General features: G+C 38.1%; 2 protein-coding genes across 2 annotated transcripts in view; one reads left to right on the top strand and one right to left on the bottom strand.

Moving 5' to 3' along the window:
- pcsk5b (proprotein convertase subtilisin/kexin type 5b) overlaps nt 1-8,943 on the top strand; it is a 79,858-nt gene extending 70,915 nt beyond the window's left edge. Inside the window, exons 25-37 of the mRNA XM_042420760.1 lie at nt 749-809; nt 899-1,044; nt 1,412-1,615; nt 1,931-2,008; nt 2,225-2,411; nt 2,510-2,724; nt 3,710-3,952; nt 4,057-4,290; nt 4,460-4,640; nt 4,740-4,957; nt 5,938-6,038; nt 6,231-6,426; nt 6,876-8,943. Coding sequence (XP_042276694.1) covers nt 749-809; nt 899-1,044; nt 1,412-1,615; nt 1,931-2,008; nt 2,225-2,411; nt 2,510-2,724; nt 3,710-3,952; nt 4,057-4,290; nt 4,460-4,640; nt 4,740-4,957; nt 5,938-6,038; nt 6,231-6,426; nt 6,876-7,300 — 2,489 coding nt within the window. The 3' untranslated portion in view covers nt 7,301-8,943. The remainder of the gene's footprint in view (nt 1-748; nt 810-898; nt 1,045-1,411; nt 1,616-1,930; nt 2,009-2,224; nt 2,412-2,509; nt 2,725-3,709; nt 3,953-4,056; nt 4,291-4,459; nt 4,641-4,739; nt 4,958-5,937; nt 6,039-6,230; nt 6,427-6,875) is intronic.
- Nucleotides 8,944-11,629: 2,686 nt separating this feature from the next.
- rfk (riboflavin kinase) lies at nt 11,630-18,928 on the bottom strand. Its single transcript, XM_042422195.1, has 5 exons — nt 18,759-18,928; nt 18,353-18,486; nt 16,313-16,464; nt 13,875-13,977; nt 11,630-13,752 (listed from the first exon to the last, which is right to left on the bottom strand). Exons 1-5 carry the CDS (start codon nt 18,788-18,790, stop codon nt 13,580-13,582), a joined length of 594 nt encoding a protein of 197 aa, XP_042278129.1. The 5' UTR covers nt 18,791-18,928; the 3' UTR covers nt 11,630-13,579.
- Nucleotides 18,929-19,903: the final 975 nt, after the last annotated feature.

Below are 19,903 nucleotides of genomic sequence, written 5' to 3'. Positions count from 1 at the left end.
CTTTTTTGAGTGTGCTCCCCAAAGCAAAACACAAAGGAAATGGAGGAGCCACTTGCAGCTGCAAAAAAGCTTTGTAAACACCTCAGAAAACATAGAAACAAGAAACAACTATTAGGTACTTGGAAAAACATTTTATGTTAATTTATTAAGTTTAATTTGCAGTGATATTCCACAGTCGCAGTTGGAATGAAATGCATTGACGTATATATATCATAATATGTCTTGTTAGTATGGAACAGTTAAGTGCAGTATGTTGATTTTTTTGTGTAACAGCAAAAACATTACACTAAGACAATAAGTATGTACAGTAGTATATATTATACACAACAAGAATATAGTGTGGAATTGGGGATTTATGTGTGTCACAGTGCTGTGCATATGAGACAGGATATAATATGACATTTTTCACATTTTTCTTCATTTTAATGTACAAGTGAACAGTTAAAAAACAGCCAACCATCATACTGACCACCAGTGAAGTCCACAGTAAAATTATATTTATATAATTATAATATTTACCTTTATTAGTATTGACAGATAGGAAAAATGCTTAAAATCTGGCTTCACCTCTACACATGTGAGTGCAAATAAGTGAAAAGATTACGTCATGTTAAATGTGATTTGAGCAAAGGCTGCAACAACTGATGCAGTTGAGGCTCTTTTATCGCGCTTTGAGCTTGCAAACAAATCCATTTCTCAGCTGAACCTGTTGTTAATTATTGATTTTGATTCCTGCCCTTCATCACAGAGGATTCAGCACATCATGATCAGGGAACTGTCTGCCTCAAATGTGAAGATGGTTACTATAAGTAAGTCTCTTTGGCTAAGAATTTCATTGAGTTACACCCCTTTATTCTTATGCTGTCATTTTGATACCATCTGTCTCTCTGTCTGTCAGGTTGGGCACAGACTGTCATCAGTCCTGCCCAGATCGGACCTACAGCGTGAATGGCAGCATGGTGTGTGAGCCGTGTGAAGACAAACGATGTGTGAACTGTGACCAGTCCCAGTGCTACTGGTGCGAAGAGCGATTCTACGTCTCTGGTACCATTTGGAACTCTTTACAGAATAATTATGAGCTGAGTCATAGAGTGAATGTCAGCTCCTCGGGTGAGAACAAACGTCTCATTATCTTTTAACAATGTAGACAGGGTGGGACACTGCGCCCTGAGGAGCTGACACTTCACCTGGAATGTTAGTTTCAGTCTTACTGTACTGTTTTCAGATTTGTTCACTATTCCACTTGGAGAGATGTGTGAAGAAACTGTGATCTGCATACTGATTTTGATATTTATATAGACTTGGCTGCTAAAGAGAAAATCTTTAAACGTCCTTTAAAGAACAGAATCACAGTAAATTAATTGATTTTGTATGATCACAAGCATCCACAAAAGTCTGTTTGTGTGTCCAGATGGATCGTGTGTGGATCACTGTAAGGAAGGTTTCTTTGTGGATAAGGAGAGCCAGGACTGTGAGCCATGTCACCGTGCCTGTCGTACCTGCGGAGGGCCACAATATGACGACTGTGACTCCTGCGAGGAAGGATTCACACTGAAGAACGGGGAGTGTTTGGAGGACAAACAGCTTGCCTGTCCCGAGAAACAATTCAGAAACAGTACGGCGAATGTTCAGTACTCAAGTGGCTCAATGTGATCAACATTACCCATCTGTAAACTTTGGTTTTGGGTGGATATAAGTCATGTAATTTTTTTATATGCTTCTCTTTAAACAACAACTGAGCCACATCTGTAGAACTGCTGTTAAGTGCTGCCATTGAAGCATGTTGCATTGAAATCTATTTTTCTATTAATATTTAGAAACCCACCCTTAAGAGTCTATATTTTTCATCTCAGTCATTATGACATTTTCATTCATCTCCTGTTTTGTGTCATTTATGTGTTACCATTTTTTCCTTGTTATTTTTGCTCAGATCTGGGGAAATGTGAGGCATGCCACTTCACTTGTAAGACTTGCTCTGGTACGAAGGAGTGCAGCAGTTGTTACCCAGGTAGATACTCTGTCTATGACTGCTTATGAAACAAGGACTCAGTTGACTTGTCTTAGATGTTTTGGAAAACCTGCACATGTATTTTCATCAGGATCAATGGAACAGTATGATAGAAAGCCACATTAGATCTCCCACAAATGTTTGTACCACTGACAACCTTTGTGTCCTTTATTCTTTTTCTTATAACAGTGGTATGATTTGTCTTTCTGCTTTCAGGTCGTTTTCTGACCCCACAATACTCCTGCTTATCTCGTTGTTCACCTGGCACGTTTGCCAACAAAATGTCCGGCAGGTGTGAGGACTGCTCAGAAGGTTGTGTCATGTGCCAGGACGCCCAGCAGTGCCAGCGCTGTCGCGATTGGCTTTACCTGCACAATGGAGCATGTGTGGAGGAGTGTCCGAGGTTCTTGCCCTGGTTTTTCATTTCTTTACATGCATGTGTTTGCACACCATCATAATACTGTCAATGATTTTCTCCTCTCTTTTCGCCGCCTTCCACAGAGGGATTCCTCAAGGTAGCGTATGCCAGCCGTGTGCCTCGGAGTGTGCATCCTGCCAGAAAACTACCTCCCACTGTTTGAGCTGTGAGAAACATTACTTGCTGCTGGACCACTCCTGCAGGGAACGCTGTCCAGAGAGTTACTACGCCACCGAGAGGGAATGCCTTCGCTGCCCTGATAACTGTAGAGAGTGCAATAAAGATGGTCTGTGTAAGAGTAAGTACGCTGGTTGGAGCAGTAGAGGACAGAGAAACGTTTTAAGTGTTTGTTGAGCTGAAGAGAGGATGAAGAGGATAAATGCAGACGGGGGAAAGACAGGAAATGCCAATAGCTCCTGCTTTGCTCACCGGACTGCAAATATTTCAGCGATGAAGACTGAATGTAACAATTGGAAGGAGAAAGGAAGTGAGGACCAATGATAAATCAGATGACAAGAAGGATGGAGGATTAGAGCAGGCATTTGGGAGGAGTAGAGAAGACAAAACAACATTAAGGGGTCTGAGTAGTTTTTCCACTTTTTTGGGTAATGTAGAGAGATATACTTTACATCTTTATGACCTAAATTAATTAGTAAATCCTACATCCCTATTTAATTGTATAGTAGGAAATATGTTATCATGGAGTAGGATCTAAATGTCACAAATTAATGCTTTTTCTGAATGTAGAACTGATTCTTTTGATTAGTGGTGGAAGTCTTATGATCATCATTTACTGCAGGTTAAAGATTTTTTCATTCCTGACAACATTGTGTTGTAGTGAAAAGTGAATAATAAGACTAAAGGAGAAGAAAATCAAATGTACGCCTCAAAGATTTAAGAGTTACGTTTTTGTGTATAAATCCATCCAAGGATTCAGTTATGTGATTGGGCATCATGGAAGAAAATTTGGTCACAGCTGCAAGAAAATTCAGAGCACAAAGCAATCACTACTTTTGATACATAGACATGTATATATTTATAAATCTTGAGAATGAGGATTATCATGTAATTGTTTAAGAGATCTCAAGGTCTCACCTAAATCCGTTTGTGTGTAGGTTAAGAGTGAAAGTGACTTAATTTGAGTCCAGGGTTCCATGTAATTTTAATAGTTTTGACTCACTGGCCTAAATGTCACTTTTCAGAGCCCTGCTGTGCAAAAAGATATGAAAACACATTTTTTTCCTTTGTATAATTCTTTTACTTCCTCTTCTTCTCTATCTCAGAGTGTGCAGACTACTTCTTCCTCCATGACGATAAGTGTGTGGATGATTGCCCTACTGGCTACTTTGCCAGTGAGAAGCAACAGGAGTGCGAGCGTTGCCATGCTGATTGCGCTTCGTGTGACGGACCGGACATTGATGACTGTCTTGAATGTCGCAACAAGAAAGCTGTCCGTCACAACGGAGAGTGTCTAGCTGAGTGTCTCAGCTACACTTACCATGATAAAACTACCAATGAATGCAGAAGTAGGGAAGATTGAATCTTATTTTGTTCATGAAATAAAAATATTGATTTCTACTTTCCCCAAAATTCTAGTCAGCTGAGTCTCATGACTTTAAATTTTTTCCAGATTGTGACAAGTCATGTCTGACCTGCTCAGGCCCTGAGCCCTCATCCTGCCTCAGCTGTGATAAGAGCAGGACTAAAGATGCCACTGGCCACTGTGTGTGGTTCAGTGCGTGCCCTCTGACCTCATACATGGACCAGGATGGCGAGTGCCAAAAGTGCCACAAACTCTGCCATCGCTGTTCTGGACCGGGCAAAGACCACTGCCTCAGCTGCAAAGAACAACACTTCTTACTGAGTGAGTTTTCAAGAAAAATTTTGTTTTCAACCAGAGATGTGGTCAATTAACTTTCAGGTTACTCAGTTTGGTAAAATTAGAACAACATAATGATTAACAATCATTATAGAAGGCATTTTAGAAGAAACTTCTCCTTTAGAAATCTTGACTTTGTGTCTGTGTCCATCAGACAACACATGTGTGCAGGAGTGTCCTGTGGGTTACTACACTGAGGACAAGGACGAACGTGTGTGTGAGCGCTGTCACTTCACCTGTAAGTCGTGTACCGGCCGTCACAGCGTGCAGTGTGACGTCTGTAAACTCGGATTCTTCAGGCAGGGAAGCAGCTGTGTCGAAACCTGTTTAGAGAGGTTAGAAGAACTTACAGACACACAAACATCACACCTACTCCTCTCTCCCTTTTCATTAAAAAACATGAAAGTTAACAAAACATCCTTTCTCCTTTTTAGTCACTATGGCAACTTCAGCAACATGGCTTGCGAGCGCTGTGACCCCTCTTGTAGCAAGTGTTGGGGTCCTAGTAACAGAAATTGTCGGAGCTGTCGGGATGGGTACGTCTACCTGAGGCATTCGGGACAGTGCCTGCGGAGCTGCCCTTCAGGCTACTACCATGACAGCTGGTCCAAGACCTGTCACAGGTGTCACCCCACCTGCAAGACCTGCAACAGTTAAGGAAGCCTGACAGCTTATTACTGCCATGTTTTCTCTCTTTTTCAGGCTTTCTTTTTCACATTATTGAGCATGATTTTTTTGTGTTACTATTTCTGTTTTTATATATTTTTAATATTTAATAAATTCCAAATTTTTAGGCATCAAAGTCAGAATTAGCTGGAATTTTCATGTTGGCTCTTGATACTGTGCATAGAAATGACTTGTGGCAGTTGATCAGGAGTTAATGAAGTACAAATTGCAATTGATTATTACTGGTAAATGAAATCAGAACAGCTGATTTTTCACAACTAAACATGGTAACTTGATATACATCAGTAAAGCCCCATAAGATGCAGAATCATTTTTTCCTAGCTGAGCTTGCTCATTAGGCAAGGAAATTCTATAATATATACTTTTGCAGATTTCATTACAGATAAACTGTGAGGTTTCTTCGTAAATCTTAACAAGAAGTCATTCCCATTATAATGATTTTTTTTGTATTTGTAGTGATACACATATTGCGCACAGTGCAGGGAGGAAGAATAAAAAATACATATACATTTTTGGGACATTTTCTGCCCTTTTTTTGGAGAGAACAGTTAAGAGCTGAGAGGAAATGAGGGAAAAGAAAGGGGGGATGATATAAGGTTCCCAGGCGAACTGTGCACATTGGAATTACATAATTAATATCTTAAAGCCTTACTCCACCAGTACTCACCAGAATAGAAATATTTTAACATTACATCACATCTCTACATCCTGTATGTTCTCAAATAAGCATGCAGGTCGCACTATACTTTCTAGTCTTATTTACTGAGGTTTCCCCCAAGCAAAGACATGCTGCTGCTGTGCCTCTTAAGACGCTTTTCATTTGGAAACTCCAGTTTAGCCATGTGATGACATTTGACAGAAGTTACTATAACACAATATCTGTCTTTCTCTCTTGCCCCATGTATGTGTGTGTGTGTGTGTGTGTGTGTCTCTTTCTCCTTCCAGGAGAGGGCGCTCTGGCCTGCCAGTCTTGTCATGAAGGTTACACGTTTATGAGAGGCATCTGTGAATCCAAGTGTCTCCTAGGCTTCTATGCAGCTTCACAGGTCACAGAAAAAGCTTTTGTGTTACTTTACATGTATTTACAATGAGCGTTTTTGTCAGTGTTCATCCAGCAACGTCACAATGAACAAATTGTTATAATTTGTCTATTATAGCATCTACATGACAAGACGTTCAACTTGCAGAATCAGCTGCTGTATGGAGCAATATTAGAATGTGTTAACAACTCTTCTCAGAGCGACGAACCAAACTGCAAGGCGTGTGACCCGTCCTGCCTGGACTGCCGAGGTCCCAGCATGTGGAACTGCACAGTGTGCCCCGCTCTCCAGATCCTGAATGATGACGGCCGCTGCTTGAGCTGTTGTGGAAAAGAAACGCACCAGGATGATAAGCCGATAGCCAGGGAGTGCTGTGACTGCCAGGCCTCACTAGGTAAACCAGAATACATACTGGAGCACAGACTGCCAGCTCTAGCAAAATGCACACAGATCAATGAGGCCTCTTGTGTCATCTTGTCAGTGAAAATTCCTCCTCTAGATTTGTGAATACACACTGTATTGATACTTGTGTGTGTGAGTCATCAGTCACAGTTTTTGAGGGGATCTGCCATTTGTAATGGTTGCCCTTTATAAATCATTTAACTGTATCTGCTGTGTAGACACGAGTTTCAACTTCCTAGCAAACTGGGGTTTCCAGGATTTCGGAATGATGCTAAATATGTTTCCAAGCTTTCTTGGCCTCTAACTATTACAGATAAGACTGCATTTCTTGGAACTAGAGTCTGGTAACACACACTCACGCCATGCAGGGATCATCAGAAACCCTGTATGGAGTTTACGTCTAACGTACAGTAACTGTCTAATGCTCCTTCTCTTTCACAGAGGAGTGTGTCTTGGATGTCAACTTTGTGTTGCGAGGAGCTGAAGAGTTGGAGGTTCAAGGCAGCTCTGCCAAACGCTTCATCACTTTCTGCATTCTACTCATTCTCTCCATGGGTGGAGGAGTCTTCCTCTTCCTCCAATCTCGACCGTATAAATCACTCGCCATCCCTGGCATGCCCAAAACCAAAGCTGGAGGCTATGAGAAACTGGACAGCAACGGAGGAGTCGGCTCACAACCCGACACCTCCCCGTTTGGGGAGTACAGCGACCGAATCATTGAATGTGAGGATGATGAAGGAGAAGAAGATGATGATATTGTGTACATGTCAGAAGATGGGACAGTGTATCGGAAGTTCAAGTACGGACTCTTGGATGATGATGAGATTGAGCTAGAGTATGATGATGAGAGCTTCTTATACAAATGAAACAAGATGAAGAACAACATACTTTAGCTGCACTGACATAGATTTTCCTTACATATCATTGCAATCTAAATATGTTAATGCATGATGTAATTACGTTTTGAAAAGTCAAATCAAGCACACACTTTTTCAGACTAAAACCATTTTTAATCAGGAACTAATTTGAGTCATACCAGCTAGTCAGCAGCTATTATGTTGATGTAAATGTTCATTTGTCAATCATCTTTATTTTTTGTAGGACAGATATCACCATCAGGATAAATACTATTCTGTGGTTGTTGTTTTTTTTAACATGGCTGCAACTGAAAGAAAAATAATTATGGGCAAAACCAATGTTGTGCATTAAAGTCTGAAACTTGAACATCATCATATAATTAACTTTTTCCTGTAAAACTATCTTAACTCTTAGCATGTTTCAAGCCATATTATTGGCACTAATCAGATCTTCTATGTTTGCCTTAAAAACAACACAAGAGTGAAACTACTAGACACATCTAATCATATTTGTGATGGTTGTTTCCAATACATCCAGATTCTTTTTTGGAAGATTTGGATTTTTGAGTATACTTGTGTAAATCTAGCATAGGGATACCAATTTCTTGCTGGTGTCAGTGAAAAGTTGGGCTATGACTATGCAGCAAACCTACATAGGTGCACCTCAACCTACAGTAGGTTCAGTTTTCTTAGTAAGTCATTGTGAATGTCATCTGAAATTCTTGGCGATACAGCTGCTGGGTCAATCTGAAAATGAGTTGTCTTACTTCTGCTCCTGTTTACTTCACAACTCTGCTTTTGGTTTACTGTTCTGTTATGCAGCATATTCCTTTAATCATTTTTGTCTAATCCACATTTCTATAAGCGTTTATTTTTGAGACAAAACCCTCAGTGGAAGGTGTGAATGTGCTGAAAATCATATTCATTCTCATGTGTTGTTTACATTTTCTAGAGTAAATCATTTCATTTGGAGCAAACCTTGTCTGTTTACAACATGAGACAATGAACAGAAGACTTTGTCAATAAAACTTTGATTATTCTGAAACAAAACTCCCCCACAAACATATCAAACACATAAAACTAAATTTCTTTACATTTAATTATTCATTTTTAGCTTATATTATTGATTAACATATAATAATGCAATATACTTCCACTGTATCTGCATCATCTGCTTTTAAGCACTTAATTGCTCTGGTAACATTACAGTTCAGTGCTGCTGTGTTTTATTGTATCGTTTAAGTTTTAACTGTACTGTGTATCACACTTCATCTAAAAATTCAAAGCAAAATTTCTTCTGAAGTACAATCTGATCTGTGAACCTGCGTGTTAAAGTTTGGACTTTTTCAGGTTAGTTTACAGAGAGTGTACTCAGTGTTTTCCTGTTTTTAGACCACAGTGAAATGCTTAGATACTTGTGTCCAGACCTCTACTTACGACACAGCAGAAAGTTGCAGAATAGTTCCTTAAAATATTTGCTACTTTAATGTTTTGATTTCAGAGTTGCACATCTGGCTTGTGTTGAGATAAGAACACTTCCTTTCCTACTCACTGGAAAGTGTGAAGTCCAATCAATTTGCATTTTTCTGTATACTTGCCTGAAGTGAAATGTACTGTGAATGTTTCCTAATAAAGTTGGATTTTGATCTGTGTTAGGAGTGTGCAGTTTAATGGGAATTTATATCATGAATTAATTTGAAGTTTTGAGTAGAGTTGCATGCAAAACAACACACAAGTGACTGTTAGCTGTTCCCTGTTTTACGGAAATTACACAACCAATTGCACATGTTTGAACACAGTTACTGCACATGTAATCATGTTTCCACTATGTTTAATTATTTTGAATCTTACCATGTAACTTTTAATTGAGAGAACTTAAGCTTGATTATATACTAAAGTAATATTAATGTAACAGAAAGATTCATGGAGTGTGAGCAGAGAATTTGCAAACTGTTAACTGTTTAGAAATAAAAGCTGCGGCGAAAATGATGCATCAGAGGGTAGCAAGATTGCCACAGTCCCTTAAAATGGAACAAAACCAGATAAGGATGTTTACTGGAAGAAGCAGCTTTTGACAATGACCCTTGTGCGAGATTTAGAGAGTGTTCAGAATGCAGTTCCCAGCAGGTGTAGAAATATGTCAGAAGCGAAGCCGAGTGATTCGGCCTTCAGCTTCCAGTTCTCAGCAGATGGATGCTGATAAGTAATCCATCCAGTAACAAATGGTTGACTGTTGTACCAATAAATTGCTTTTAAGGATGAAGGAATGCTCTGTAGCCTTTATGACAGGTGTAGTTATGTCTGTATATATGTGTTTGACTTTGCCTTTTCACTCTTTGTCTAACACAAACACTGAGCCTGCGTGCACACATGATGCTCTGAGCTTTATTAAAGTGTGACAATATTGTAAGAGATTTTTGTCTTGTTCCTCTTTGTCAGAGTTGAACTGCAAAAATTGCCACAACACCTGTGATTGAGCTTAGTGACATGTTCAAATACATGTTGGCATTTGTGTTATGTAAGGAAGTGTGTGTTGTAATTTATGAACTGGCTCAAAGTGAGTGACAAAAAAGGGAATCACATGTATAAAGTTTCTAGAAATTACATTATTGTCAACTTAAGATAAAGTAATATAATAATAATGTTAGTCAGCTAGATCAGTAATGAATACAGTGTGTGGATGAGTGTAGTGTGTAATGAGTGCAAACAAATCACAAAACCCTGACCCAGCTGGCTGGTGGAGGCCTGGGTGGAAGAGAAGAGAAGGAGGTTACAAACAGGAAGCCTCTTAAATAAGCTGAAGACTAAACTACTCAGGTGTACTTTCCTGATGTCCCCTCCAACTCTGCCTATTGTGTTCCTGAGCCAGAAAGTCAAACCAATTACACAAGCAAATTATCCTAAAATCCTTAATAATTACCAAAGGACTGCTTTTAAGGTTACAAATTTCCAGTTTAATCTGCATAAGAACTGTTAAATCAAATTATTTAAGCCTCTTACATAAGTCTGATTTTCGTAATATAACCTTTACACCGAGTGCCTGGAGGAACAGGCTGTATCCAGTATCTTATCTAATAATAGACTCAACAAATAGACACAACATTGACTCTGGGACATCTGCTGTTGTATCTCCTCCCCTCTCTCACACACACACATCCACATCCCCAAAGTGTTGGAATTTAATTTTAATTTGATATACAGAGTAAACATGGCCAGATGCATTATCAGGCCTGTCATGAAATGACAGGAAAATGTGGTTTATTCTCAAAAGCTATTTCCACTCTGCTGGATTTACAGACAAGATTACATTTACAGAAAACTTGACAGGAGTACAGTATTCATAGGAGTAGTTATAGTTACAGAAGTTTTAAGGAGAAAACAAGGTAAATAAAATAAGGTAGAAAATGTCAGTCTTGAAAGTATAATATCACTAAATCTTAATTACATGTTTTAATGAAATTATTACAATATAGTCAATGTGAGTATTTCTTTCTGGTTTTCATGCTTTTCAACTAAATAGCTTCATTACACATTATCTTAATGCATAGAAACTAGAAATACTGCCTCACAGTATGCCTCCGCCAACCAGTCAAGTTGCAGTTTACATCCATGTCTGTCCAGATTCATTTAATATTTGTAGTGAAGACTTTGAAGGACTTTAATAAAAGGTATTAAGTGTATTTTCCTTGTATGTGTTCACATGCTTGGCCGATAAAGCTGATTCTGATAGAGCACAAAGTTGTAGCCACAACAGTAGACAAAGCTTCAGATATGGATGTTGCTGCAAAGAAACAAAATCTAAAACATGGACGTTTCACACACATCTTCAACTCGGCAGCACAGAAGATCTAAACAATCACCACAGTTTCAAGGTGAGCACCCAAGATTAGTGTCACCAGTTCAGTGTCTGAGCAAATGTGAAATACAGTCACAATCTCCCCTCCTGTCCCTGAGTTATGGTGTTGAATAATGGCCAGAAAAGTGTTTTTGCAGAACATTATGATGTCACAGTGAAGTTGACCTTTGACCTTTTTGGATATAAAATGTCCTCACTTCATAATTTTATCCTATTAGACATTTCTGTTAAACTTTGTCAAAATTAGCGTATGAATTCTTGAGTTATGGCCAAAAATGTTTGGTGAGGTCACAGTGACCTTTGACCTTTAACCACCAAATTCTAATCAGTTCATCCCTGAGTCCAAGCGGACGTTTGTGCCAAATTTGAAGAAATTCCCTCCAGGCATTCCTGAGATATCATGTTCATGAGAATGGGACGGACGGACAACCCGAAAATAGCTGTCGCCAGTGCAGAGGCATAATAAAAAATGAACATGTAAATGTATTCTGATCAAATGATTTATTTGAATAAATTATATAAAACACGTGAATGAAAACATAAAATGGGCGTTGAACCTTTTAACTCTACATACAGTAACCCTGGTCCCTGTGTTCTGTGATGTCTGGAAGACATCTGACCCTGCTGCTTTACTTCAGTAGGATCAAACTTTCATCTTAAAATCTCTTTGTAAAGAATCGACAGGTTTGAAGAAGCAGCACATCACAATCCAAAGTTACAGTGAGGTTTCTTCTGTACATTAAGTGCTTTAGATAAACATGTCTTATATAGCATCCAACATATAAAAGCTTTATGTAATAGTGGATTAGATAACAGACTACAGTGAAGTACTGCTTCCAGTATAGGCTTTTTCATTTTTTAGTTGGCCTGAATAACAATTTTCAGGCTTTTACATAATTAAACACTATTTCACTGCTAGCAAGGAAACTAAACTGATTCAAAGGAAATATATATATAAAAAAAGCTACCAGATTGAAAACAGGAAGGTGCCTGCAAAAACAGCTAAGCTCTTCTTGTCAGAGAATCATAGCTACTGTTGCATGATTAATGTCAACATTCATAAAATGCAGTCATTTCTTTCGCTCCCTAAATAAACACTTTAATAAGTAAAGGATCGACAATAAGTAATCTGTATTGACAACACAGATTCAAAAATCCCAAAAAAAAATATCACATAGCTAGACTCATATATTTCATTCAGTTGAAATAATTATTTTACAGGGGTTCAAAGAATTGTACATCGTTCCAGTCGTGTGTTTGACAGTTTCATGTAATTTTCATTTAACAGGTGCAGGCACACACACACACAGGCCCAATAAAAAAAGACTAAAAGAGGTACTCCTCTAGCAGTGCAGAGTTTTCGCCACAGTATTTGAATATATTTGTTAAAAATTTGAAAGGCTGATCTTCTGCGTGATCATCCTTTCATTTGTAATGGTGTGAATATGTGTTAATTCACTGGATTGTTGCCCTCTTGGAGCTGTGGACTTCATTCTTCTTTCCCTCATCTCACCTATCAGTGTTTTACTATCTGTAACAAACCAGATGTGCTGCAGTGGGGAAAAAAAACTTAACTGACATGCATAAAAACTTGCCTGCTTTTTCAGTCTTTGTGTTCTACAGATCATCTACAAATCTCTACCGACCCAACAGACTGACGATGGAAAGAAAGAATAAGTACTACAGTGCCACTTAATTCCAAAGGGTGAATATGTTGAAATGATTTAAAATAATTATATAGTTATAGGGCTTGTGTCACACTGAAAGGGAAAAGACATTTTCTCAAGAGAGAAATGAAAGGATATGTTAAATTTACACGATTTCATAATTGAATCTCCTTGTCTTCAGACAGATGCATTTACTACACTGTTGCATAAAGTCACCTGACTGTGCGACCTGTGTTTTTGTTACAGACAATAATGCCCAGACTTTCTCTCCACCCATCTGACGCCAAAACAAATCTCAACAAAAAAGGACTAAAGTAACATGTATGACCTTGGCTTGATAGTGTTCACACAGTTGAGTTTATGGTCTATTTGTGACGTTCTTTATATATAGATTATTACAACATTGCTTATATTTTGTGTCTGAGTTTAACGCACAGTCATACTGTTGGATGAGGCAATCTGGTGTGAATATATACAAATTAACATACTCTGTAACAAACCGAAACGAGAAGTTTAACAGTTCACACTTTAACCACGGTAGACTGATCAAAGACACAATGACAAAGTAAAAGAGGAATACAATTTAAAAAAAAAAAATTGGTGGTTTATGATTATGTCCATGAGGAGCCATGGCAACAGCTAAGCGCTCTCAGAATGAGGTTGTGCATTTTAATGAGTACATACGCACGCAAATGTGTGTACACGGAAATCTCAGTGTTGTTCTGATGTGTGTGTGTGTGTGTGTGCTGTAGTCACAGCCAGCTGTCAGTGGCCATTCATAATAGTCTGTGATGTGGATGCGGTGGTGGCGGGCGGGGCTGAAGACAAGATGGGGGTGCTGGTGAAGAAGTTGTCTTCTCTCAATTTGAGATGCTCTGGCAGTTCCAGTTTGACCTTGGCCTCCTCGATGTCATTGTTGATGGCCGCAATGAGGGCTTCTGTTAGGACAGAGTTGACAAATAGATGAAGACTAACCTGGTGGTACAGGAAAACTTGAGATCTTGGCACATGAAGATGAGAGTTTAGGTGTGCATGTGTGTTTGTGAGGAAGTTATCTTACCAAGTGAATCGTAGCTTCTCTCTGGACGGATGTAGCCCACCATGACAACACTGAGGATCTCACCATAAAAGTCTTCTTTGAACGTGTGAATCACATGAGTCTCCTATTTAAAAAAAAGGAAAAAGTCATATGTAATGAACAGTAAATGTCAAACGGAAGATTCTAAATAAATGTAGAAAAAAGGCTGTGTATGGAGTGTGAGTGTAGTGCACAATAATATTTTATAATCAAATAAGGGGACAATATTCATGAATTTGATAACTTCACTTAGAGCAAGTGCTTCCATGTTACTGTGGTCACTGAAACGTGTAACAATACAACACAGAAGTGAATGACATTGCAGACTTTTGCCACAACTTGCTTGAAACATTTTCAACCTTTTACAATGAACTTTGTCTTCACTTTAGAAAGCAACTTATCACCAAGCCTCAGACTGAACCCTCTCTAGTAGGACGGTCATTATTCCTCCCAATTCTTACATCCTTTGTCCTATTGCTGAATCCATGTCTGAAATTGGTGGCTGCAAACAAATCCATGAGCAAGACTGACATCACAGCGGTTTAACAGCGAGAACATGTGAGGTGCTTTTTTGGGTCGTTATACTCGTCGTGATAGAACAGTTTTCAGTATCCCTCAGTGGTGGTCACATGAATAGAGACTCTCTCTTCATGTTGTTGTGCCTAAATGCTGATGTTGAGTTGTTCAGGAGTCACACCAAATTAAAACTATTTAATTTAATTTGTTCCAACATCTTTCTGTCCAATACAGAAATTTTTAAAAGACCAATTCAGTGTGACACCCAGACCTCTGGCGATGTTAGTAAAGACACAATCAAATGATTGTCTGGCCATAATTATCATGAGCACTACTCGTATAGCATGCTATTAATGGGTGACATTTATACTTTTTAACTAAAATAATAGGAAATCTACGATGACCCCTGTTTAACATTCCTGAAAACTTAGAGAAACAATGTGAAAGAGAACATGAAGAAATCTTCTTCTCTTGTGAAATAGAGTTTCAAATGAGACAAAGTGTGACACTGACAATAATTTCTTTTTAATAAACTACAGGCAGGGCGCCTGGTGGTGTAACGGTTAAAGTGCATATCAGATATAGTAACTGCAGCGTCCACAGTTTGACTCCCAGCCCGGGGGACCCACGTTGTACATCATAACCCCTTCTCTCTCTACATTTCCTGTCTCTATACTGCCTGTCAAATAAAGGCAAAAGCCTGGAAAAAAACAAAAAAAAAAAAACTACAGGTAGAATTTATGAGAAACTGAATGAAACCATGATGTCTGTTCATTAATACTTAAATAAATGAGTACATCCATTGCTCTTTGAGTGAGTATAACATAACTTCAATGAGCAGTTATTCATCTTCTTTCTAGTGTTGGGTGGTAGGACCAAAAATTTGTATCACAGCATTTTTTAAGATTCAGGCAGTTTCACAATATATCACAACTGGGTGTAGGTTTATCCTACTGTCAGGAGTACATAGAGCTTACATGAATCGCTATGTACGTTTGTTTCAGAGTCTGAATGAGGATAAACACAGGAAATAGCCACCTGTAGCAGCAAGATAGCTAACTGTATAGAGATCTATATCCGGGGCAGTTTGCTGGCTCACTGAACCACCCATCACCAAAATCAACTGGAGGAAAAGAGCGAGGCCGGCTGGATGAAAGATTCAGCTACACATGGTAAGAATAATGTGATTTCAACACTTAGCTGTGTGAGGAATTACAGTATGTGAGTCTCTATCATCCAGCGGTACTCCATGAAAACTACTCAGTGTGTAACTTGTCATTTTATCCAAACTTGCAGACATGAACCATTTTATTTCATCTACTAAGTTCATAAATTCATATCATATGGGAAATTAAAACCAGTATACTGGCTGAATCAGTATACCGCCCCAGCACTGCTTCTTTCAATTGATTTTTTCCCCACTGGGTGAAATTGGATTTCCAGCCATGGCTGTGGAAGAAGTGGGCTTGTGACAAAACCACCACTGGTTTAAAACCCTAGATTGTCAAATACTATTTGAGAAAAATCAGTTAGTAATGCCTCATTCATGTTCATTGACTACAGAATTAAATTACAGCTCAGTGGAACTTAAAGTCCTATAGCCTCACTGCAAATTGTACTTTATGTTACACAGCTGACAACAAAGTAGAATTGTGAGTTGTCACTTCATTTTGTAGTTGCTTTCAAAGATTAGAAGGGAATAAAATACTGAATATAAGATGCGTATTATGTATGAGTCAACTGCAAATTAAGTGTTACAACTATTATCAAACTATGTGGCCAACAGTCCTTAACATATCTTAATTTTAAGTATATGAATGATTACATTACATGCCTCTTAAGTCAAACAATGACAACAGCCCGAACTAAAAGCCATTAGACACAAGTGCACGCTGTGTACTGACCATGGACTTCTTGGTATTTTTGTAGTAAGGGTTCCAGCCGATGCTCATCACCATTTTGTAGACGTCACCGTTACCCACGCAGGCCCAACCATAGTAGATCCCTGTGCTGATATCTGCTGGGAGGTTGTCCACCACTGAGTCTGGGAAGTTGGCTGGAGATGTGAGGGAGAAAATGAGGAAGAAGACAACAATAACAACAAAAAATAAAAGAAAAGTCAGCACGTCCTACTGATGTAAGTTCAACTAGAGAACATCTCATCTAGAATCAAGTTTATGTGTTGCTCAAAGGCACTTCAAGGCAGATACAATTTTTGATAAAGATAAAGTTTTTGTGTCAGTTTTAATTAAGCAGAGAACATTATCTGTTCAGAGAAAACTTTTACCTGGTTGTTGTAATTTGTAAGAAGACAAATCCTACAAGCCCGACATGATGAGTCTATATAGACTGATAATGGATTATTGAAGTTGATATCAACATTAATATTTGAGAGTTAAAAAAAAAAAAATCAATAAATAAAATCTGATGTTATATCAGCCAACAAGTCTATCTTTTAAAAAAAAAAAAAAAGTTAAACCATTAACTGTTTAACATTAAATGTGTTTTTTTTTTAAATACAATTGTGACTGAGAGTGAGTATGTAATGGTGATGGGTTTGTAAATAACCATAAACATTTATTTATATCTGTACTGTAATTTCTTGCTACTTATTGGCTGACATGTAAGACAATAACAGATTATCTGCATGGTAATATTGGTCTGGTAACGACTCGCACGACTTTTAATAACATTTAATCATATTCAGTGTACTTCTATGTTCCCTCTAGATCAAAAACATCTAAAAAGGGATCTGACCGAGGTTTCTCTTATCACCTTGTCCACAGTTTTAATAACTAGGGCTGCAACTAACCATTATTTTCATGATCGATTAATCTGTTGATTATTTTCTCAATGAACCAATTAATTGTTTGGTCTATAAAAGAAAATGGTAAAGGATCAGTTTCCCAAAGCCCAAGATGACGTCCTAAAATGTCTTGTTTTGTCCTGACGAACAGTCCACTACCCAAAGACATTCTGTTTACTGTTATGGAGGACTAAAGAAACCAGAAAATATTAAAATTTGAAAAGCTGGAATCAGAAAATTTGGACATTTTTTTCTTAAAAAAAAAAAAAAAAAAAAAAAAAAAAACTCCAAACAATCAATCGATGATCAAAATAGTTGGCAATTAATTTAATATTTGACAACTTATCGATTAATCATTGCAGTTCTAGTAATAACAAGAATATATTAAACTACAAAAAGTGAGTAACTAACTATTGGTTGCCAAAACATTTTAGCAACTTTCCATAAGGTTTTACAATTATCAGGCAAATCCAAACTTGTGCCACAACGATGTGTGTTAATGAACGCTGTGGTGATGGGGGTCTGATTTACCATCAAAATATTCTAAACCCAACTTTCCTTGTCATATCTGAGGGCAAATGTCAAGGAAATAAATAAAATGAAGAACAATATTACATTTATCATTAGGAGGATCACGTTTGCTTTTCAACAGATTTGACACAGAGATATTATTCAGACGACAGCTTGTGTCCAACTTATTCAATATTCATTTGCATAGTTTCGTCCGTTCATTTTAGTTATGCTGTGGCGTTACTACCAATTTCTGGAAACATAATATCCTTTATTTCGGAAAATAACAGTTTTCACTATTAGTCAGATGCTGTTACTCAACTAACATTTACCACTGCAGTCAAAAAAAAAAAAAAAAGAGCCAATGTGCTCCGGTTGCGTAAAAAGGTGGTGTCGTCATCAGCACCATTCATCGTTCCTGGGTCTGTAACTACACATTAGTAACCAGTATGATTGAAGTATTTGTTAATGTATCTGAGAACAGAAGACTGCCGATGTTAAATTTAATTATGAACCGTTATTCAGCTTCTCTGACTCCACGTTAAGAGCGATTCAGAGTGACCTAACGCTACCTACGTAAGATAAGGTTACATATTCCTGGAAAGACTCTTAATGATGATTAACTCACCCGTGGGGATTCCCAGTTCTTTGCTTCCTCTCCCGAAACCTCGGATGACCTCTCCCCGGCAGAAGTACGGAAGGCTCTTCATGCCTAACTTAGTTTCCCGGTAACAGCTGGATCTCTTTGACGCACAGAATGACCTCGAAAGACACAAGAAAGTCGGACTACTCTGTCGGCACCTCTTTGGTAGCTAGCAGGACTGAGATTTTACCCTTGTAGAGTTCAAAGTCCGCCCTTGTATTTAGCTTTACCTGCGGGTACCTGGGTACCGGGCGTATAGGTTAAAGTTGAACGTTTCTCACTAACAGTGACGGTAAAAGTTAACCAGCTATGCTAGCTAAACAGACTCGGCTAGCTCACAGGCAAACTGTCCCTGAAACGGTTTTAACTAAAAGTCTCTGTTGTAACTTACAGTACTCTAAAGATGACAGTCCCCGCTGTCATTTAGGTCCACTCACGCTGTGGTGGTTAAAATCAAGTCCTCGGTGCTGACAGAGAGCCGGTAAAATTACATGTGTTGGTGTGTCGAACACATCTACGTCCGTAGCGCTTTTTACGCTTCTGCTAACGTCATTGACCGCGTGACCAAAGCGGGCCATGCAGAGTCATGTGTTGCCTTCAGGTGTTGTAGGAAATATAGCCATTACAAATGAGGCGTTCACTAAAATCAGAATTTGTTTATTAGCCAAGTATGCAAGAAACGAAGAATGTGTCTTGGCGTTTGTTCACAACACATCAGAGAAGGATAAACATATAACAAGAGTAAGGTAATAACAATAATGAAATAATGAAATAAAGTAGCACTAAAATTAAATGGAAAAAATAAAAATTTAAAATCTTTTTACAGAACAGAATAATAATAATTTTGAAATGAGATATAAAACTTGAAATTAAATATTGACTGCACAAAATAAATATGGACTGCGCTACCAACCAACAATTGCTGACAACTGTAAAAATTAAATGTGACATGTGCAATTAAATTATGTAACAGTGGAGGTTGAATGTGAAGCACAATGTTATGTCCAGTTTGGTGAAATATATGAAAGTGACCAGTGCAGGGATTAAATGAGGGATGTGAAATGTAAAGTCCAGTTTGTTAACACCAGTGTGAACAATCAATGGAAGTACAATTGAGGTTTTCAGCTGGGTGTTTTGATATTCAAGCTACTAAAATGTTCCTCTTGGAAGGTGTGTGTGCACGGCAAGCTATAAAAAAATGAATTGTTTTATTGTTTTTAACTTCAAAGTTCAAGTGAATATACAAAAACCCTTTATAGGTTACTGACAGGTTTGTTGGTGCTTTCGTTGGTGTTTGAGTCTAACCACAAGAGGGCGACAAGAAGACTATACTTTGCCAAGCACCCAAACCATGATCCAGACAGACTACCTGCTAGTAAATTAGAAAAAATATATTGTGATGTAAATTGGGTTCATTAAAACAGTTGTTTTTTTCAAATTTGAACTGAAAATATATCAGCAGGCCTATTATACTTTGTTTTTTTCCATATGTAAAAATGTATATTATTGCAGACAAAAAATAAAAAATAAACATTA

The sequence above is a fragment of the Thunnus maccoyii genome, chromosome 9 (genome assembly GCF_910596095.1).
Source record: "Thunnus maccoyii chromosome 9, fThuMac1.1, whole genome shotgun sequence".
In the NCBI taxonomy this organism is placed as follows: Eukaryota; Metazoa; Chordata; class Actinopteri; order Scombriformes; family Scombridae; genus Thunnus; species Thunnus maccoyii.
Note: the sequence above shows the minus strand (reverse complement) of the source record. Positions and strands in the feature narration are given on the sequence as shown.